The 16,262-nt window shown below is 39.9% G+C and overlaps 2 protein-coding genes across 2 annotated transcripts in view; one reads left to right on the forward strand and one right to left on the reverse strand.

Moving 5' to 3' along the window:
- Positions 1-16,262, reverse strand: part of FBXO9 (F-box protein 9) — a 505,156-nt gene that overhangs the window by 112,020 nt on the left and 376,874 nt on the right. The window lies entirely within an intron of this gene.
- The window catches only part of CILK1 (ciliogenesis associated kinase 1), a 66,772-nt gene that overhangs the window by 38,590 nt on the left and 11,920 nt on the right, over positions 1-16,262 (forward strand). Inside the window, exons 6-9 of the mRNA XM_049777014.1 lie at positions 5,049-5,181; positions 6,175-6,346; positions 9,268-9,435; positions 15,882-16,202. Of these exons, the coding sequence (XP_049632971.1) occupies positions 5,049-5,181; positions 6,175-6,346; positions 9,268-9,435; positions 15,882-16,202 (794 nt within the window). The remainder of the gene's footprint in view (positions 1-5,048; positions 5,182-6,174; positions 6,347-9,267; positions 9,436-15,881; positions 16,203-16,262) is intronic.

Below are 16,262 nucleotides of genomic sequence, written 5' to 3' on the forward strand. Positions count from 1 at the left end.
TCAGAAGCCAGAAGTGGGCTCCTTGTTACAAGCTGCATCGTGCAGAACCTAGACCCAAACCAGGACTCACATCAGAGCTGAGTGCCACCTCCTTGATGGAACATTTATTTTTTGGTCTGTTTGTTTCCAGTTTATTCTGATATTTATAATGTAGAGTTTACAGTATGGAATATTATGGAATTAGCTTTACTGTCTCTTTATATAAAACTTACCATAAAAATTGTAAAATAAAACTCACCAGAAAACACCCCTTTACTTTCTATTTTTATCTCTTTGGAACCACCACTGCTTTTATGGGAATTGTTTTATTTGTTTTGCCACTGTGCTTTAGTGATTCATATTCCATGTAAGACTGACACCATCTGCTACTTGTTTTTTATTTCCTCAGTTATGTCACTTAGCATGATCACTGCTAAAGTATCTCATCTCCAAAGGCACAATTTCATCTTTTTTTGAAATGGGGAGTAGGAGCCCACAGAGCAAATGTACCTCAGCTTCTTTATCCAGACACCTGATGATGGCCATTTAGGTTAACTCATGAGTTATTGTTTATTTGTGAATTTTAGGGTTTGTTCTTGTTCTTTGCACCCTAAGCACTCCTGGCAGTACTTGAAGGACCATATGTGGTACCAGAGATCAAATCAGAATAGGCCACATGCAAGACAAGTGTCTTACCATTTCTGTTATTTCATTTGCTTTAATTTTATGAGTTAGCCTCATTCTTACCAGGAATTGCAATTTCTTTCAACTAGGATTTCTTCCAAATTGGAAGCCCTATCTGCTTGCCCTCCAGGGAGGGTAAGATGAGAGGATTAATACCTACTAATAATTAGATGCTCTTGCAAAGTGCCATTTTGCCAACATAACCATGAAAAGTTGGTTTTAGATTTTTGTTTCATTGTTGGGACACACCTGGTGGTATGCAGGGTTTACTCCTGGTTTTGCACTTAGGGAATCATTTCTTTTCTTTTTTTTTTTTTTTTTTTTTTGGTTTTTGGGCCACACCTGGTGGTGCTCAGGGGTTACTCCTGGCTGCCTGCTCAGAAATAGCTCCTGGCAGGCACGGGGGACCATATGGGACACCGGGATTCGAATCAACCACCTTTGGTCCTGGATCGGCTGCTTGCAAGGCAAACGCCACTGTGCTATCTCTCTGGGCCCAGGGAATCATTTCTGATGGGACTCAGGAGGTCATATATTGTGCTGGGGGGGTCAACCTTGGTTGGCTGCTTGCAAGGCAAGCACCCTAATTACTGTACCATTTCTCTGGTCCTTCTCTGAAAATTTTAAAAATATCGGCATGTTGTGGGGCCACTTCAAGTTCATGGTAAAATCACTTAGAATGGACTATGAGGCCATCTATACTCCTAGTGCAATGCAGAGCACTCAGAAAAAAATACCAGTTGGTTGCTTCTTTGAGAACTTTACCTCTAACAAAGCATTGGAAATTAGCATACCCGAAACGAGTCCTGCTCAAGTTCAGGGAAGAGGGCCTATTTTGTCCCAGCTTGCTTCTGAATCTTTAGGACCTAATCTATCACCTGTAATATGGAGGGCCTATGGTGATTATTAATTGGAAGAGTCAAAGAACGAATGAAGGCAATATATTAGAATGACTTTGTGGAGGAAAGTTAACTAAAAGTTGGCATGAAGGCTGACAAAGATTGAGACAAAGATACAGATCAAAAGGAACAAGGGCACACACAATATTGTGAATTAGAATTAATAAAATGACTCTAAATTAGGGGTCTCAAACTCACGGCCCACGGGCCGTTTGCGGCCCTTTGTACAATATTTTTTGGCCCTGCCCTAGAGGAATCTTTTTTGTTTTGTTTTGTTTTAGTTGTTGGGGTCACACACCCCAATGTTCAAGGCTTACTACTGACTTTGCACTCAAGGATCACCCTGACTTTGCCTCCTGCGGCCCCCAGGTAAATAGAGTTTGAGACCCCTGCTCTAAAGTAAATGAAGAAATTTGCCTAAATGGAGCTAACCTTGCACATATTGGTAGGTCCTAGAAAATTATCTTTTAGTATAGACTTTTTTTTTTATGTGGATGAAGCCATGACAACAAATACTGTTGAAATTATTAGGATACATAAGGTGAGATTAGGCATAATCAGGATGCTTTGACAAAATTTTTAGGACATACATGTATCAAGAGAAACAAAAGTACAGGAAGGTCTATAGATGGAAGCAATACAGAGTTCAGTTATGAGATAATTCTTTATCTCATTGAGAAACATCTGAAAAGATCAAATGAGGTGATTTTGATGAATATAGCACAACTGCATAAACCAACCTAACTCAGGGAACCTGAGGAGGGAAAATTTGGGAGAAAAGAACCATTGTTTTGAAACAGATTAATATGGGATAACATGCCCATCCAGCTTCTCTTCAGTTAGAGATAGATAGGGTGGAGAAGTATGGGAAGAGACAATATAGATGTAGGTTTGGACCATTATTAACATGACTTAGTGTTGGTCTTTGGTGGAATATCAGTGAGTTTCTCCAGCTTTTGGAGCTTAGTTTTCAGAATATTGAGTTCAAGAGCACATAATAAATCAAACTCCAGTAGCATGCAGATGAACAGAGCCACTAGGTTGTAGATCCATGTGGGATGATGTCTATAAGAGAACTCTCCTAGGTTCTAGAAGAAAGACTCTGGGGTTAGGCAAACTTAGACTGTCTGTATCCTAGTTGGTAATGTGATTAGATGCCTTCTGGGAAAGGACACCTTGCTCTTAGACTAAAAGTTCTTACTTCTTTATTTCCCCAGCTTTTACTGTGCCTATGCAAAATAAGCCATCTTTTTATCTTCTAACAGGGGTTCCACCTTTTGCAGAGAACATTAGAACACATTTATTCTGATTTATCTTATATTTCTGCATTTAGTGAAAACACAAAGGGGACTTGTTGGATTTTAGCCTAGTTGTTTTTACCTTAGTCAGGATTTCTTCTTCTTTGCATGTGTTTGTCCCACCTGGGCAGGAAGAATCTCTGGAGAGGCTCTCTACCTCAACCTGTTCTCCACACATGGGGGTTATCCTATTTTTTCCAATAAGACTGTAGCTCAGGCAGATTTCCGCTACACTTGGTGGAAAGAGTCCTGGATCTGTTTCATCTCTCCTGCTTGGTGTGGATTATTTCCTGCATTGGCCTTGTTTACAGATCTGTCTACAAAAATTTTGGACCTATTATTTCCAGCACTGCCAAGAGCCTGTACTGTAGAGTCAGGATTAAGTCTTGATCACAGGCAAGTGTGGCCCTAAAACAATAATAAAAAAAAAATTAAAAGTTTTCTCCTTGGGACAAGGCAATTCTGAAATCTACTTTTTTAAAATTAATATCTTTATTTAACACCATGATTACAAAGATATTTGAGTTGGGTTTTAGTTATAGAAAAGAACAACCCCCTTCACCAGTGCAACATTCCCACCACCAAGGCTCTCTATCTCTCTCCTCCTCCTCCCTTGCCTGTATTTGAGACGGATGCTCTATTTCTCTCATTACCATTGTCATGATAGTTGTCAGTGTAGTTATTTCTCTAACTGAATTCACCACTCTTTGTGGTAAGCTTCATATCGTGGGCTGGTCCTTCCAGCCTCATCTCTATTGTCTCTGTGTATTTTTATAATAATGTCTTTTATTTTTCTTAAAATTCATAGATGAGTTGAGACTATTCTGTGTCTACCTCTCTCCCTCTGACTTATTTCACTTATTTCACTCATCATAATAGTTTCCATGTCCATCCATATATAGCAGGGGCCTCAAACTTGTGGTCCGCGGGCCGTTTGTGGCCCTCTGTACAACATTTTGTGGCCCTGCCCTAGAGGAATCTTTTTTTTGTTTCGTTTTGTTTTAGTTGTTCAAGGCTTACTACTGACTTTGCACTCAAGGATCACCCCGACTTTGCCTCCTGCGGCCCCCAGGTAAATTAAGTTTCATGACTTTAGTTCTCCTGATGGCTGCATAGTATTCCATTGTGTATATGTACCACAGTTTCTTTTTTCTTTTTTTTCCTTTTTGGTTTTTGGGTCACACCCAGCATCGCTCAGGGGTTACTCCTGGCTCTACACTCAGAAATCGCTCTTGGCAGGCATGGGAGATCATATGGGATGCCGGTATTTGAACCACCTACTTTCATGCTATCTCTCCGGCCCCATATACCACAGTTTCTTTAGCCACTCATTTGTTGTTAGGCATCTGGGTGGTTTCCAGATTCTGGTTATTGTAAATAGCACTGCAATGAATATTGGTGTGCAGAAGGCATTTTTGTGTTGTGTTTTTGTGTTCCTAGGGTATATCCCTAGGAGTGGTATAACTGGATCATATGGGAGCTCAATTTCCAGTTTTTTGAAGAATCTCCATATTGTTTTCCAGAAAGGCTGGACTAGACAGCATTCTCACCAGCAGTGAATGAGAATTTTTTCTCCCCACATCCCCACCAGCACAGATTGTTCTTGTTTTTTTGTGATGTGTGCCAATCTCTGTGGTATGAGATGGTACCTCATTATTGTTTTCATTTGCACGTCCCTAATGATGTATAACATGTTTCATGTTGCCATTTGGCCATTTGTATTTCTTTGAGGAAGTGTCTGTTCATTTTTTCTCCCCATTTTTTGATGAGGCTAGATGTTTTATTCTTGTTAAGTTGTATATCTTAGATATTAGCTCCTTATCTGATGGGTATTGGGTGAATAGTTTCTCCCATTCTGTGGGTGGTCTTTGTGTTGTAGTCACTATTTCCTTTGAGGTTCAGAAGCTTCTCAGCTTAATATAGTCCCATCTGTTTATCTCCACTTACACTTGTTTGGTTGGACAGTGCTGTTTTCTTCTTAAAGATGCCTTTAGTCTTAATGTCATGGAGTGTTTTACCTACATTGAGCATATACTTTTAAGTGATTCTGCACTTTTTAAATTTGTCCAAGGGAAAGCTATGTGCATAGAACCTCATTAGATGGTAGCCATTATGCAAAGAGCAGCTTGACTACAAAGAGAAATGCAGACACTAGCTTACATGAATTCTCCTTCTCCCCTTTGTACAGGCTTCTTCCATCGGGACCTAAAGCCTGAGAATCTCCTCTGCATGGGACCAGAACTCATCAAGATTGCAGACTTTGGATTGGCCCGAGAGATCCGGTCAAGACCTCCATACACAGACTATGTGTCTACCAGATGGTGAATGCCATTCTACTTTAAATTATTTAATTACATCTTTTTTTTAAAAAAAAAAAACCATTATACTTGGAGGGTAATATTATTATCACAAATACTAGCATCTCATTAAATGAAACAGTAGTTGAAACATATTTGGGTGTGGTCCAAAAAAACAAATAAAAAATGGTTCTTCAAAGAACCTGAGTTCATTGTATTGTTAAAACTTGAGAGCCAGGAAGATGGTTCAAAGCACTGGGGCATAATCTTTACATTCATGCTAGAGCCCCAGGTTGAATCCCCTCCACCATACTCTACCTAACTCTCTACCACCATGGTGATCCAGAGCACTGCTAGGTGTGGCCCCAAAACACCTTTCATACCCTAGCAATTTGATTCAAGCAATTGCTTATGATCAATACATAGCCTATAGACAATAAGTTTTATTCTTTTTCTTTTTATTTATCCATTTTTATGTTTTTGGCCACACCTAACTAGGAAGCCAGTAGCTTCCCAGGCTTCTTGCCCTCTGCTTTGTGTTGTACTAGTTTTCAATCACCTCCTCTCATGACCTCAGAAATCATTCACTGCTCAGGGCTTAATATTGCCTTTGTTTACTCTTGCCTTTGCAGTGCTTGGAGTACCATATGTGGTGGCAGGGATTGAACCTGGGACAGGTGGGCAAAAGCAAATTTCTTACCCACTGTACTATCTATCTGGGCCTCTCTCCCTTTTTTAAACCTTTCTGCCTCACACTGTCTTTGATTCTCTTACTTATGTGCATACAAAAATCCTGTGCATATTAAAAATATCGAAAAGAGAAAGAAAGAGACCTAGAGGCAAATGTTCAATATAAAATATTGTGAAATATTAAGAGCAATGTTATATCAGCCTTTTTTGCAAATCCGCACAGCATCAAACCAGAGATAACATAGAAGTATATGAAATCTCCCTGAGAACTGATTACATTATTCTGACAATAGAAGCAGTAACTAGCAGTCCCCTTTGTCCCTGCAGGTACAGGGCCCCAGAAGTGCTCCTGAGGTCTACCAACTATAGTTCCCCCATTGATATCTGGGCTGTGGGCTGCATCATGGCTGAAGTATATACCCTCAGGCCTCTCTTTCCTGGGGCCAGCGAAATTGACACAATCTTCAAAATTTGCCAAGTGTTGGGGACACCGAAAAAGGTAACTTTACAGAAGAAAATGTGGGCCAAAGCCAGTGGCTTCCCAGGCTTCACTACCCCTGCTTTGTGTTGCACTAGTTTTCAATCACCTCTTCCTTCTGAAATCTCTCATGACCTAAAAAACATCACTCACTGCTCATGTTTGCAAACACAACCACTTTTCTCCTTCCTTGCACTTTAATAGTCACTAAAAACTGGAGAGATAGTGAAATGGAGCAGAGCTCATGCTTGCATGCAGGGGGCCAAGGTTCAATCTCTGACACCACATATTTCCCTGAGCATAGAGCTTAGAATAGTTTCAGAGGACTTCCAGATCTCTACCCCTACCCCCAAAATAAATATGAACAGTTGCTTATTTTCTTTATTTTGCTCCACACTATCTCTATCCCTTGTACAGTTTCCATGTCCTTAAGGTTGACTCTAGCTTTCCCCAGTGTTCAGATATCTCCTAGATCTAACTTTAGCCCTCCTTTCTTCAGAAATCATTCACAGACTTGTACTTGGTGAGATTTTTTTTCACCTCCTTCCTTGTCCAAGCATTTGGTCCCTAAGTCCTATGGACTCTCCCACTAACCACTTCACACATTCTCCACTATCCTGATGACCCACACCTAAGGGAATCATCTTGATTGCTTTGCTCTCTAATTTATCTTTTTAGTCTTTTTTTTTTTTCCAGGTTGCAGCCAGACTCATCCCTTTGTCTCCCATTGCCCATGCTCCTGCCCATCATTCCTATGTTCTTCGCTGCCTAAAACTCCTGACTTTGGCCTGGAATCTCCCCAGTATTGTGACACTCTGTGTGGACGTACTCTGTCAGAACACCTTTTTCTTTTTCTTTTTCTTTTTCTTTTTTTTTTTGGTTTTTGGGCCACACCCGGTTAGTGCTCAGGGGTTACTCCTGGCTGTCTGCTCAGAAATAGCTCCTGGCAGGCACGGGGGACCATATGGGACACCGAGATTCGAATCAACCACCTTTGGTCCTGGATCGGCTGCTTGCAAGGCAAACACCGCTGTGCTATCTCTCCAGGCCCGAGAACACCTTTTTCTAATGGCTGAATTCTATCTCAGAGTCTTCAGTAATTTCTCTCTCTGTTCTTCTAACCTCTCCTTCTGGAGCTGTGATCTGGGTTATGAATGTAATTATCTGTGTACACATCTGTTTCCTGGACCAGAACCTCCCTCAGGGCAAAGATTTTCCATGTATGTATTTGTGTTTGCTTTTCTAGGTGCTAGAATGGATCAGACACGTAAAATGTTTTAAACTAGGTTTGGAATGTGGCTCAATTGGTAGAGGGCCTAAATTCAATCCCTGTTGTCACATGATTTCCTCAAGTACCATGGAGAATGGCTGTGATAACAATGTTTTTGGATCATGCAATGATCATGTAATGCCCTCTCTTCAAAAAAGAGCTCTAGTGTCCCCTTCTGAAATCTCTTCCTCCTCTGAATATCTATATCTGTACCATTATCACTGTTGGACTATATATTATCATATTGTAAATAAATACCTTGGTTTCTACTTTGGATAGTTGAAAAAGCATGGATTAAATTGAATCATTTTTAGACACCCAACAACACTAGGCATATTAACAAAGGAAATGAATGAAATAAGCTATATATATATATATATATATATATATATATATATATATATATATAGTGTCATTTTACAATTAAAAAAGAAGAAAAGGCAATTTCATCAAAATATCTTATTAAAAAAAGTAGAGTGTTGAAACTAGAAGGTACTTTAGAGACAATTCATTAGTATTTTGGGATACCAAATGTAAAACTAAATTAACTCCAGAATTTAGTGGTATCCTGTACTGCATGTCCTTTAGGAATATGATTAGGAAAAATTTGGAGAGAAAGTCAGGGTAGTATAGAGTCACTTGCCTCAAATGTCAGCCAATTTCAGTTTTTTATTCAGTACTATTTAGATAATCCCTGAGTGTCTCTTGAACACAAGCCCAACACCAAGTATAAATACATAAATTAATAGATTTTGAGACTACAGAACAGTGGGTTTTACTGCTCTGTCTCCTTCTCAGTACTGTGTGTTTGTAATCACTCAGATGATAATATAGTTTGTATAGTATGTAGGCAAGTGCATGTTTGTTTGGAAAGTGCTTTTGACTCGGACAATGTGTTATTTTATTCTCCTTCCCAAATTATCGCATTAGCAGTTTCTAAAACTTCTGTTTTATGTACAGAAGTTGGAAGGCAGGGAAGGCAGGCAAGGATTGGGTTTTCTCAGACCCACGTAGCTTCAGAGATATCTTTGTGTGGTGAATGGCTGAACTTTAGGGAAGACTGAGAAAGTGTTGACACTATTTTAAAATGAGAAATCCTTTACCTTTAATAAAAATAAAACACTTCGGGCCAGAGAAATAATACTGCAGGTAGGTCACTTGCCTTGCATATTAGACCCCTGGTATCCCATAAAATCCCAGAGAAGAGAACCAGGAGTAAGCCTTGAGCACAACTGGTTGTGGGTACCTGCCCCCCCCAAAAGAAAACAAACAACAAATAAAAAGTTTCTGACTTCATCCTACTAGGTCAAATTGAGAACCATCTAATTATGGGTAACTGAAAAAACACACACTTTGTCACAGAAATTAGATTATTCAAACTCTGCTTTGTGGAATATAATTGGGAAGATATTGACTTGGTTCAATTTCCAGTTTCCTGGGTAAGCTATCTTTTGTTAAATTTCTAAAAAATAGTTGCTAACAAAAACAGTATATTTCAGCTCTTCCCCAGAAATTCTGTTCTTGTCTAACACTCTCTTGGGCCTCACCACACACCAAGTGCCACAGCAGTGGAATGTTGCTGTGATATCATTACCATTACATTAATTAGCCAGAACCCAAACACCTGTCACAGTAATTGGCAGAACAAGATTTTCTCTTTTCCTTCTTTCAGACTGACTGGCCCGAAGGCCACCAGCTGTCCAGTGCTATGAACTTCCGCTGGCCCCAGTGCATACCCAATAACTTGAAGACTCTGATTCCAAATGCCAGCAGTGAAGCAATTCAGCTGCTAAGAGATATGCTTCAGTGGGATCCCAAGAAACGACCAACAGCTAGTCAGGTTGCCTACATTTTTCTATTTCATATATTTTCATCTATGTTTATAGCTAATGCTGAATGAAGAATTTCTAGAAATCTCCTTGAGGAGTATGTTAGTTGGCATTACAGATGAAAATAATATTAAATACCACTAATGCTGGGCTTTGTAAGGTATAAAATGTAAGAGTCTGGAGAGATAAAGATACCTTGCATGCAGTCCACCCTAATTCAGTTTGTAGCACTACATGGTTCCCCCAAACATTGCTGGGAACAGTCCTGGACCTCAAACACTGCCAGGAGAGCCTAGTTACTGCACTCCCAGCATAACAGTACCTGAGCAAAACTGCGTCAGGCTGTATTTAATCACTACACTGCATTTAATCACCAATAGTTGTCAGGAGGGGCCTTCAGATCTTCCAGGCACTGCCTGGGACACTCTTCCCCCATCCAGAAAAGTAATTTAAAATCTAGTATATAATTGTTGGGCCCGGAGAGATAGCACAGCGGTGTTTGCCTTGCAAGCAGCTGATCCAGGACCAAAGGTGGTTGGTTCGAATCCCAGTGTCCCATATGGTACCCCGTGCCTGCCTGGAGGTATTTCTGAGCAGACAGCCAGGAGTAACCCCTGAGCACCGCCGGGTGTGGCCCAAAAACCAAAAAATAAAAAAATAAATAAATCTAGTATATAATTGCTTTGAAAACTGGCATACAGTTCACATGATACTTTACATTATGTACTCTGTGTTCAAATTAAATTACAGTTAACTTTTCTCTATGGGTTGAGAGTATAAAGCAGTTTGTTTTTTTTTAATAAATCAGTTCTTATTGTTGAAAGGCACTCTGAAAATGTTCCTGGGGACTAGAGTGTTAGTACTTGTCTTGCTGTGGCCATTTGGGTTTAATCCTCTATTTATCCCACATAATGCCCCAAGGAGTAATTTTTTAGGGCAGAGCCAGGACTAATCCTGAGCATTGCCAGGTATGAACCAAAAACCATAAAAGTAAATAAATAATTTTGAATTCCCTTAATATGCTCATTTTACATATCTCTATGTCACATATAACATAGGCAGTTGGTTAGATTTGAGGACAGTTACCATAAATAGCTTGGTGGCATGCTCTAGTATGTCTACATGTGATTTTTTTTTTTTGTTTGTTTGTTTTTGGGCCACACCCGGCGGTGCTCAGGGGTTACTCCTGGCTGTCTGCTCAGAAATAGCTCCTGGCAGGCACGGGGGACCATATGGGACACCGGGATTTGAACCAACCACCTTTGGTCCTGGACAGGCTGCTTGCAAGGCAAACACCGCTGTGCTATCTCTCCAGGCCCTACATGTGATTTTTAACCCCCAAAAGACTCCATAAGATGACAGTTACTGTTTTATTCTGTGAATAATAAAACAATCTTAGAAAGTTTGTTTTCAGTGATTTGCCTGTACCATCCTATAACTAGTGTAGATCATGCAAATAGCTGCAGGTCACTTATGCATACAGATGGAAGATACTTCGTTTTGAAACCTCTGTTGGTTTTTACCTACCCTCCCCCAAGCCAATGAAAAGATTATAAAATGCACCCACAAGGAATGTGCTAGTAATGTGGGTTTTGACAGCCTTCTGTAAGCCACCTTTTGCATTGGCTATGTCTGGTCCTTCTTTCATTGACAGTATCAATTTTTATAGATTCCAAAACATGACCACTCTTATCAGAGAAGATGGTCTTGCTGAGCAGAAGTGAAGATAGTGTTAATGTTAGAATGTATAAGAACTGGAGAGAGAAATGTGAGATTCAGGATATTATAAAAAAGCAGTTTTCCAAAGACCTGTAGAAGGAGCTCGAATTTGGTGCCAATGGACTCTAGGTGACTCAAGAAAGTTGGAAAGTCCTCCAAAGTGCTTTCTGATGATGGGATTCGCAGATAGTTTTCAGGACAAATGGGAAAGCTTTATTTATTTTAAGTGAAGCAAGGTAGTTTTTTATTTATTTTTGCACATTTTCTCTTTATTTAAACACTGTGGTTACAAATTTGTTTATAAAACCATCCCCCCCCCCCCACAAATACTGTTCTTCATGATTAAGTTTCAATCATTCAATATACAATACCTTATCAGTTTTCCTACTACCAATGTTCCCTTTCCTTCTTGCCCTCACCCAACCTGCCTCCGGAGCAAACTGTATTCTTCTCTTTTTTCCCTTTAAGACACTGTGGTTTGCAGTACTGAGGGGTATCATGCCTATTACTTTATTTCCTTCCAGCACCCAATTCTTGTCCAGAGTGGAAACAGCTATCATTGTCACAGTGGTCCCTTCTTGCCGTAACTGTACATACACTCCACCACTATTTGTGATAAGCTTCCTACCATGGACTGGTCCTCCTGGCCCTAATCACTATTCTCTCTGGATATTATTACCACACTTTATTTTTATGATTATCTTACAAGTGAGTGCAATTTTTTTATGTCTATGAATCTCCCTCTAATTTATTTTTTTGATTTTGGGGCCACACCTGTTTGATGCTCAGGGGTTACTCCTGGCTAAGTGCTCAGAAATCGACCCTGGCTTGGGGGGACCATATGGGACACCGGGGGATTGAACCGAAGTCCTTTCTTGGCTAGCGCTTGCAAAGCAGACACCTTACCTCTAGCACCACCTCGCCGGCCCCTCTAATTTATTTTGCTCAGCATAGTATTCTCTGTCCATCCATGAATAATCAAATCTTGTTTTTATTTTTATTCTTTTGGTTTTTGGGCTATACCTTTTGGCACACTCAGGAGTTACTTCTGGCTCTGTGTTCAGAAATTACTTCTGGCAGGCCCACGGGACCATATGGGATGCCTGGGATGGAAACCAGGTCAGCTCTGTGAAAGGTAAATGCCCCTATCCATTGCACTATCACTCCAGCCCCTCGGATTTCATTAATTTATTTTTTTCCTAACACCTGTGTAGTGGTCCATTTTGCAAATTTCCTAGTTTCTTTATACACTCATCTGTTTTGGGACACTTGGGTTGTTTCCAGATTCTAACTATTGTGAACAGTGCTGTGATGAACATAGGAATGCAGAGGGCTTTTCTACATTGTGTTTTTGACCTCCAAGAGTATATTCCTAGGGTAGTGTTGTTGGGTCATCTGGAAGCTCAATTCCTGTTTTTGGAGGACTATCCATATTGTTTTTCATAAAGGCTGGACCAGTCAGCATTCCCACCAGCAGTGAAAGAGAGTCCCTTCTCCCTGCATCCACGCCAGCTCTGGTTGTTCTTGTTCTTTGTGATGTGTGCTAATCCCTCTTGTGTAATGTTATCTCATTGTTGTTCTGATTTACTTTTCCCTGATGATTAATGATGGAAAGCATTTTTTCATGTGTCTTTTGGCCATTATATTTTGTCTTTTGTTTTGGGCCATACCTGGCAGCACTCGGGTTACTCCTGACTCTGTGCTCAGAAATCTACTCCTGGCAGGCTTGGGGGACCATATGAGATGCAGCATACAAGGCAAATGCCTTACCACTGTGTTATCACTCCAGCCCTATGTCATCCTTTTAAACCTGAAGTCTCTGCCATCTGATATCAGTATGGCCACCCAATCCTTTTTAAGGGAATTGAAGGATTGTCTTCCTTCTTCCAACTTTTGACTTTGAGTCTGTGTTTGCACAGATTATTGTAATGCAGGAAGCAAAATGTTGGTTTTAATTTTCTGATACATTTTGCCACTCTGTATCTCTTAAGTGATGCATTTAGTCCAACGACTTTGAGGGAGATTATTTTCATGGTATTTTGTGCTGTCTTTTTGTGGAAGTGTGGTGTGTTTGGGAGGTTTATCTTTTAAGTAGACCCTGTAGTTCTTTTAAGGTAGAGTTGAGTCTATATGTTGTTTATCCATGAAGTTGTGTATCTTTCCTTCAAACCTGAATGAAAGTCTTGTTGGATAAAGTATTTATGGTGAGACATTCATTTCATTGAGTATTTTCACTATATTGAGTCCCTACTTTCGGGCCTGGGGGGTTACTATGACAAATTTGTTGTAAATCTTAAAGATATGTAATTTCTTATCTTGATCTTGCTGCTTTTAGTATTCTATTTCTATCAATGGTTTTTATTATTGTGACTAGCCTGAGGGTGCTGTTATTTTGGGTATCTGTTAGCTGGTACTCTTGAGGCATCCAGGATTCGATGCATGCATTCTTCAGCTCTTTGACTGCTGATTCTTCATTGGTTTTCTTCCTGTCTCTCTGTGACCCCAAGATTCTTAAGTTGTTTCTGTTGAATTTATCCCAAAGATCTATTGTCATTTGTTCTGTTTCTTGAGGATTTTTTTCCATCTTCTGTTCATTTATTTTGAGGCTCTTTTCCGGTTTCTTCTGTCATATGTTTTTCAGCTCACTGACTCTGCTCTCAGCAGTGGTTACTCCATTGATGAAAACTTTCGGTGAGTTTTTTCATTTTACCTACCAAGTATGTCAGTCCTATTATTTTTGTTTGAAATTTTTTCATTTATACTCTCATATCCTCTTGAGTCCTATCGACTGTCTATTCCATGGTTTCTTTGAGTTCTTTGAACATACTCAACATTCCTGTCTAATCAACATTTAGAAATCAACATTTCCTCTCTTATCAGAGAATTTGTATTGGTGATTGATACTAGTTGAGTTTTCAGAACTACAGTCTTTTGTTCACTCAGCATGTTGGGGCTTCGCTTTGCTTTCACATTTACAGTGTGGTGTTGTTGTTGGGCTCCTTGACAAGAGAAATGTGTGACCTTGGAGCAAAGCACAGAGGCTGTACTCTTCTCGGAGTGCACTGACCAAGGGTGAAAATGGCTCTTTTATGACAAAGAGGAACCAACTGCCAGTCTTTTGTCTGCCCCTGTTTCTTGGGACAGTGTGGCTGGATGGAACCCAGCTTGGGTAGCTGGAAGACCCCCTCCCTTATCTTACTTAGTACTTCTCTTTTCCTATGGTTGACTGAACTGTGGTGAAAATGGCTCTTCTGAGTCAGGGGGTCTGGCTGTGGGTCTTTCTTTCTGTCTTGTGGCCATGATCTTCTCTGGGTGAACTAATATGAATTCAGAATGTTGTTTTGATATAAAAAGCCATCACTTCCACTGCTGATCACTGGTCCTGTCTGTCTCATAGCCACACTCTTCTTTTCAAGCAGCTCTAATAACACCAATCACTCTTTCCAAACCTCCACATGTTCATTAACCTGGAGCATTCCCAAATGTTCATTTTTGGTTTGAGTGGAGGCTTATTTATATATAGCCATAACTGACTTAAAACAGGATAGTTTTGATTGAAAACTGTGGAAAAAGCAAGCAAGGAAACAAGCAAAAGAGAGATGTGTTAAAAGGAGAACAAAAGTTTTTAAAAAAAAGTTTTGGATGAACCCAGTTCTATTAAATGACTACATTACAAAAGAGAAAGATTCTGTAACAAATTAATAGGAGAAGCAATGTATGCTTTTCATAATAATGTCAGGAAAACTAAAAATGCGTCCAAATCAGTTGTTGTTTTCAAAAATGCTGGATCTATGAAGACACTAAATGCCAGGTTACTGACCTTCACATTGTTTGCTTCTGTGTCTACCCATTCACACTGTCACTTTATTGCCAGTGTTTCAAAAGGTGCCATTCAGATATGTTGCTATATTCAGTAACTTCCATTCAAAAAGACTAAGGCATAAGAAGAATATTTCAGAATGAATGGTAAACCCCAACATTTTTAGTTTTCACCCTGGGATATTCAGAACAGCTAACAACTGACATGACTTGGTTTTCAGTTCTTGGCAAGGTTAGAACTATCCTGGGGTAAATTTGGATGTACTTTCTTATTTTACACTTGAATATTCAGAACCCTTCAGATTATTGTGTGTGGCTCTTTTAGCTTTGTGTGACTATTATTATTTTTTTATAGAATAAGGAAATGGACTTAGAAATATTAAAAATAAAGGTCCAGAGAGCTTGAGGTCCAGGACTAGCTTAGAGCAATAGTATACCTGCAGAAGCCTCAACTTTAATTCTCAACACTGCATCCTTCCCTTATCCCCACTGAAAAAGACTTCCAAGAACTTGATTCCAAGTATCATCTAGTATTCCCCAAACCAAAGAGAAAACGGAGTTTTTCAACAAAGATGTTGATTTCTAAAACATCAAATTTTTAGACTCAGGGTGGTTAAGTTACAAAGTGAGGATTTGTGTTGAGCCAGAAGAAATAAACAGATGCAATAATGTAACCAGCAAATGTGCTTAAACTAAATTTTAAGTTAGTTCATATAATTAGTACATGCATCATATCGTACATTTGATAAGCAAAGTCTAAAGACATATTAGACGAGCAGTTATAAATTATAAGCAGTTATAAGTTGGTTCATACTTCTGAGAATTCAAGTAAAATGATCTCATAGAGCCCGGTGATCCTGATGTCCTGATGAAACCCTTCCTAGCTAGACTTCTCAAGTGGCATCATGTGTCCTTCCAGGCTCTTCGCTATCCCTACTTCCACATCAGGCATCCCATGGGCAGCATCACTCAAAGTGTTGATGATCCAGGAAAGACACAGAAAGACATCCTAGAAAAGGCAGGCCTGCCTCCTTACATCAAGCCAGTCCCTCCAGCCCAGCCCCCCACCAAGCCACAAACGCTGATTTCTACACGACAGCATCAAGCCAGCCATCCCCCTCAGCATCTCACCTACCTTTACAAAGCAGATGTTCCCAGGACAGATCACCCAAGCCAGCTCCCAGAGAACAAGCCAAGCCCATTGCTCTTCCCTTCCCTCCACACCAAGAATCCTCATTTGGTAAGCAATGAAGATGAAGCAGTGAGCTCTGGGCCGGGCCTTGACACACTGCTTATCACA

Source organism: Suncus etruscus, chromosome 7 (genome assembly GCF_024139225.1).
Source record: "Suncus etruscus isolate mSunEtr1 chromosome 7, mSunEtr1.pri.cur, whole genome shotgun sequence".
NCBI classification, from domain to species: domain Eukaryota; kingdom Metazoa; phylum Chordata; class Mammalia; order Eulipotyphla; family Soricidae; genus Suncus; species Suncus etruscus.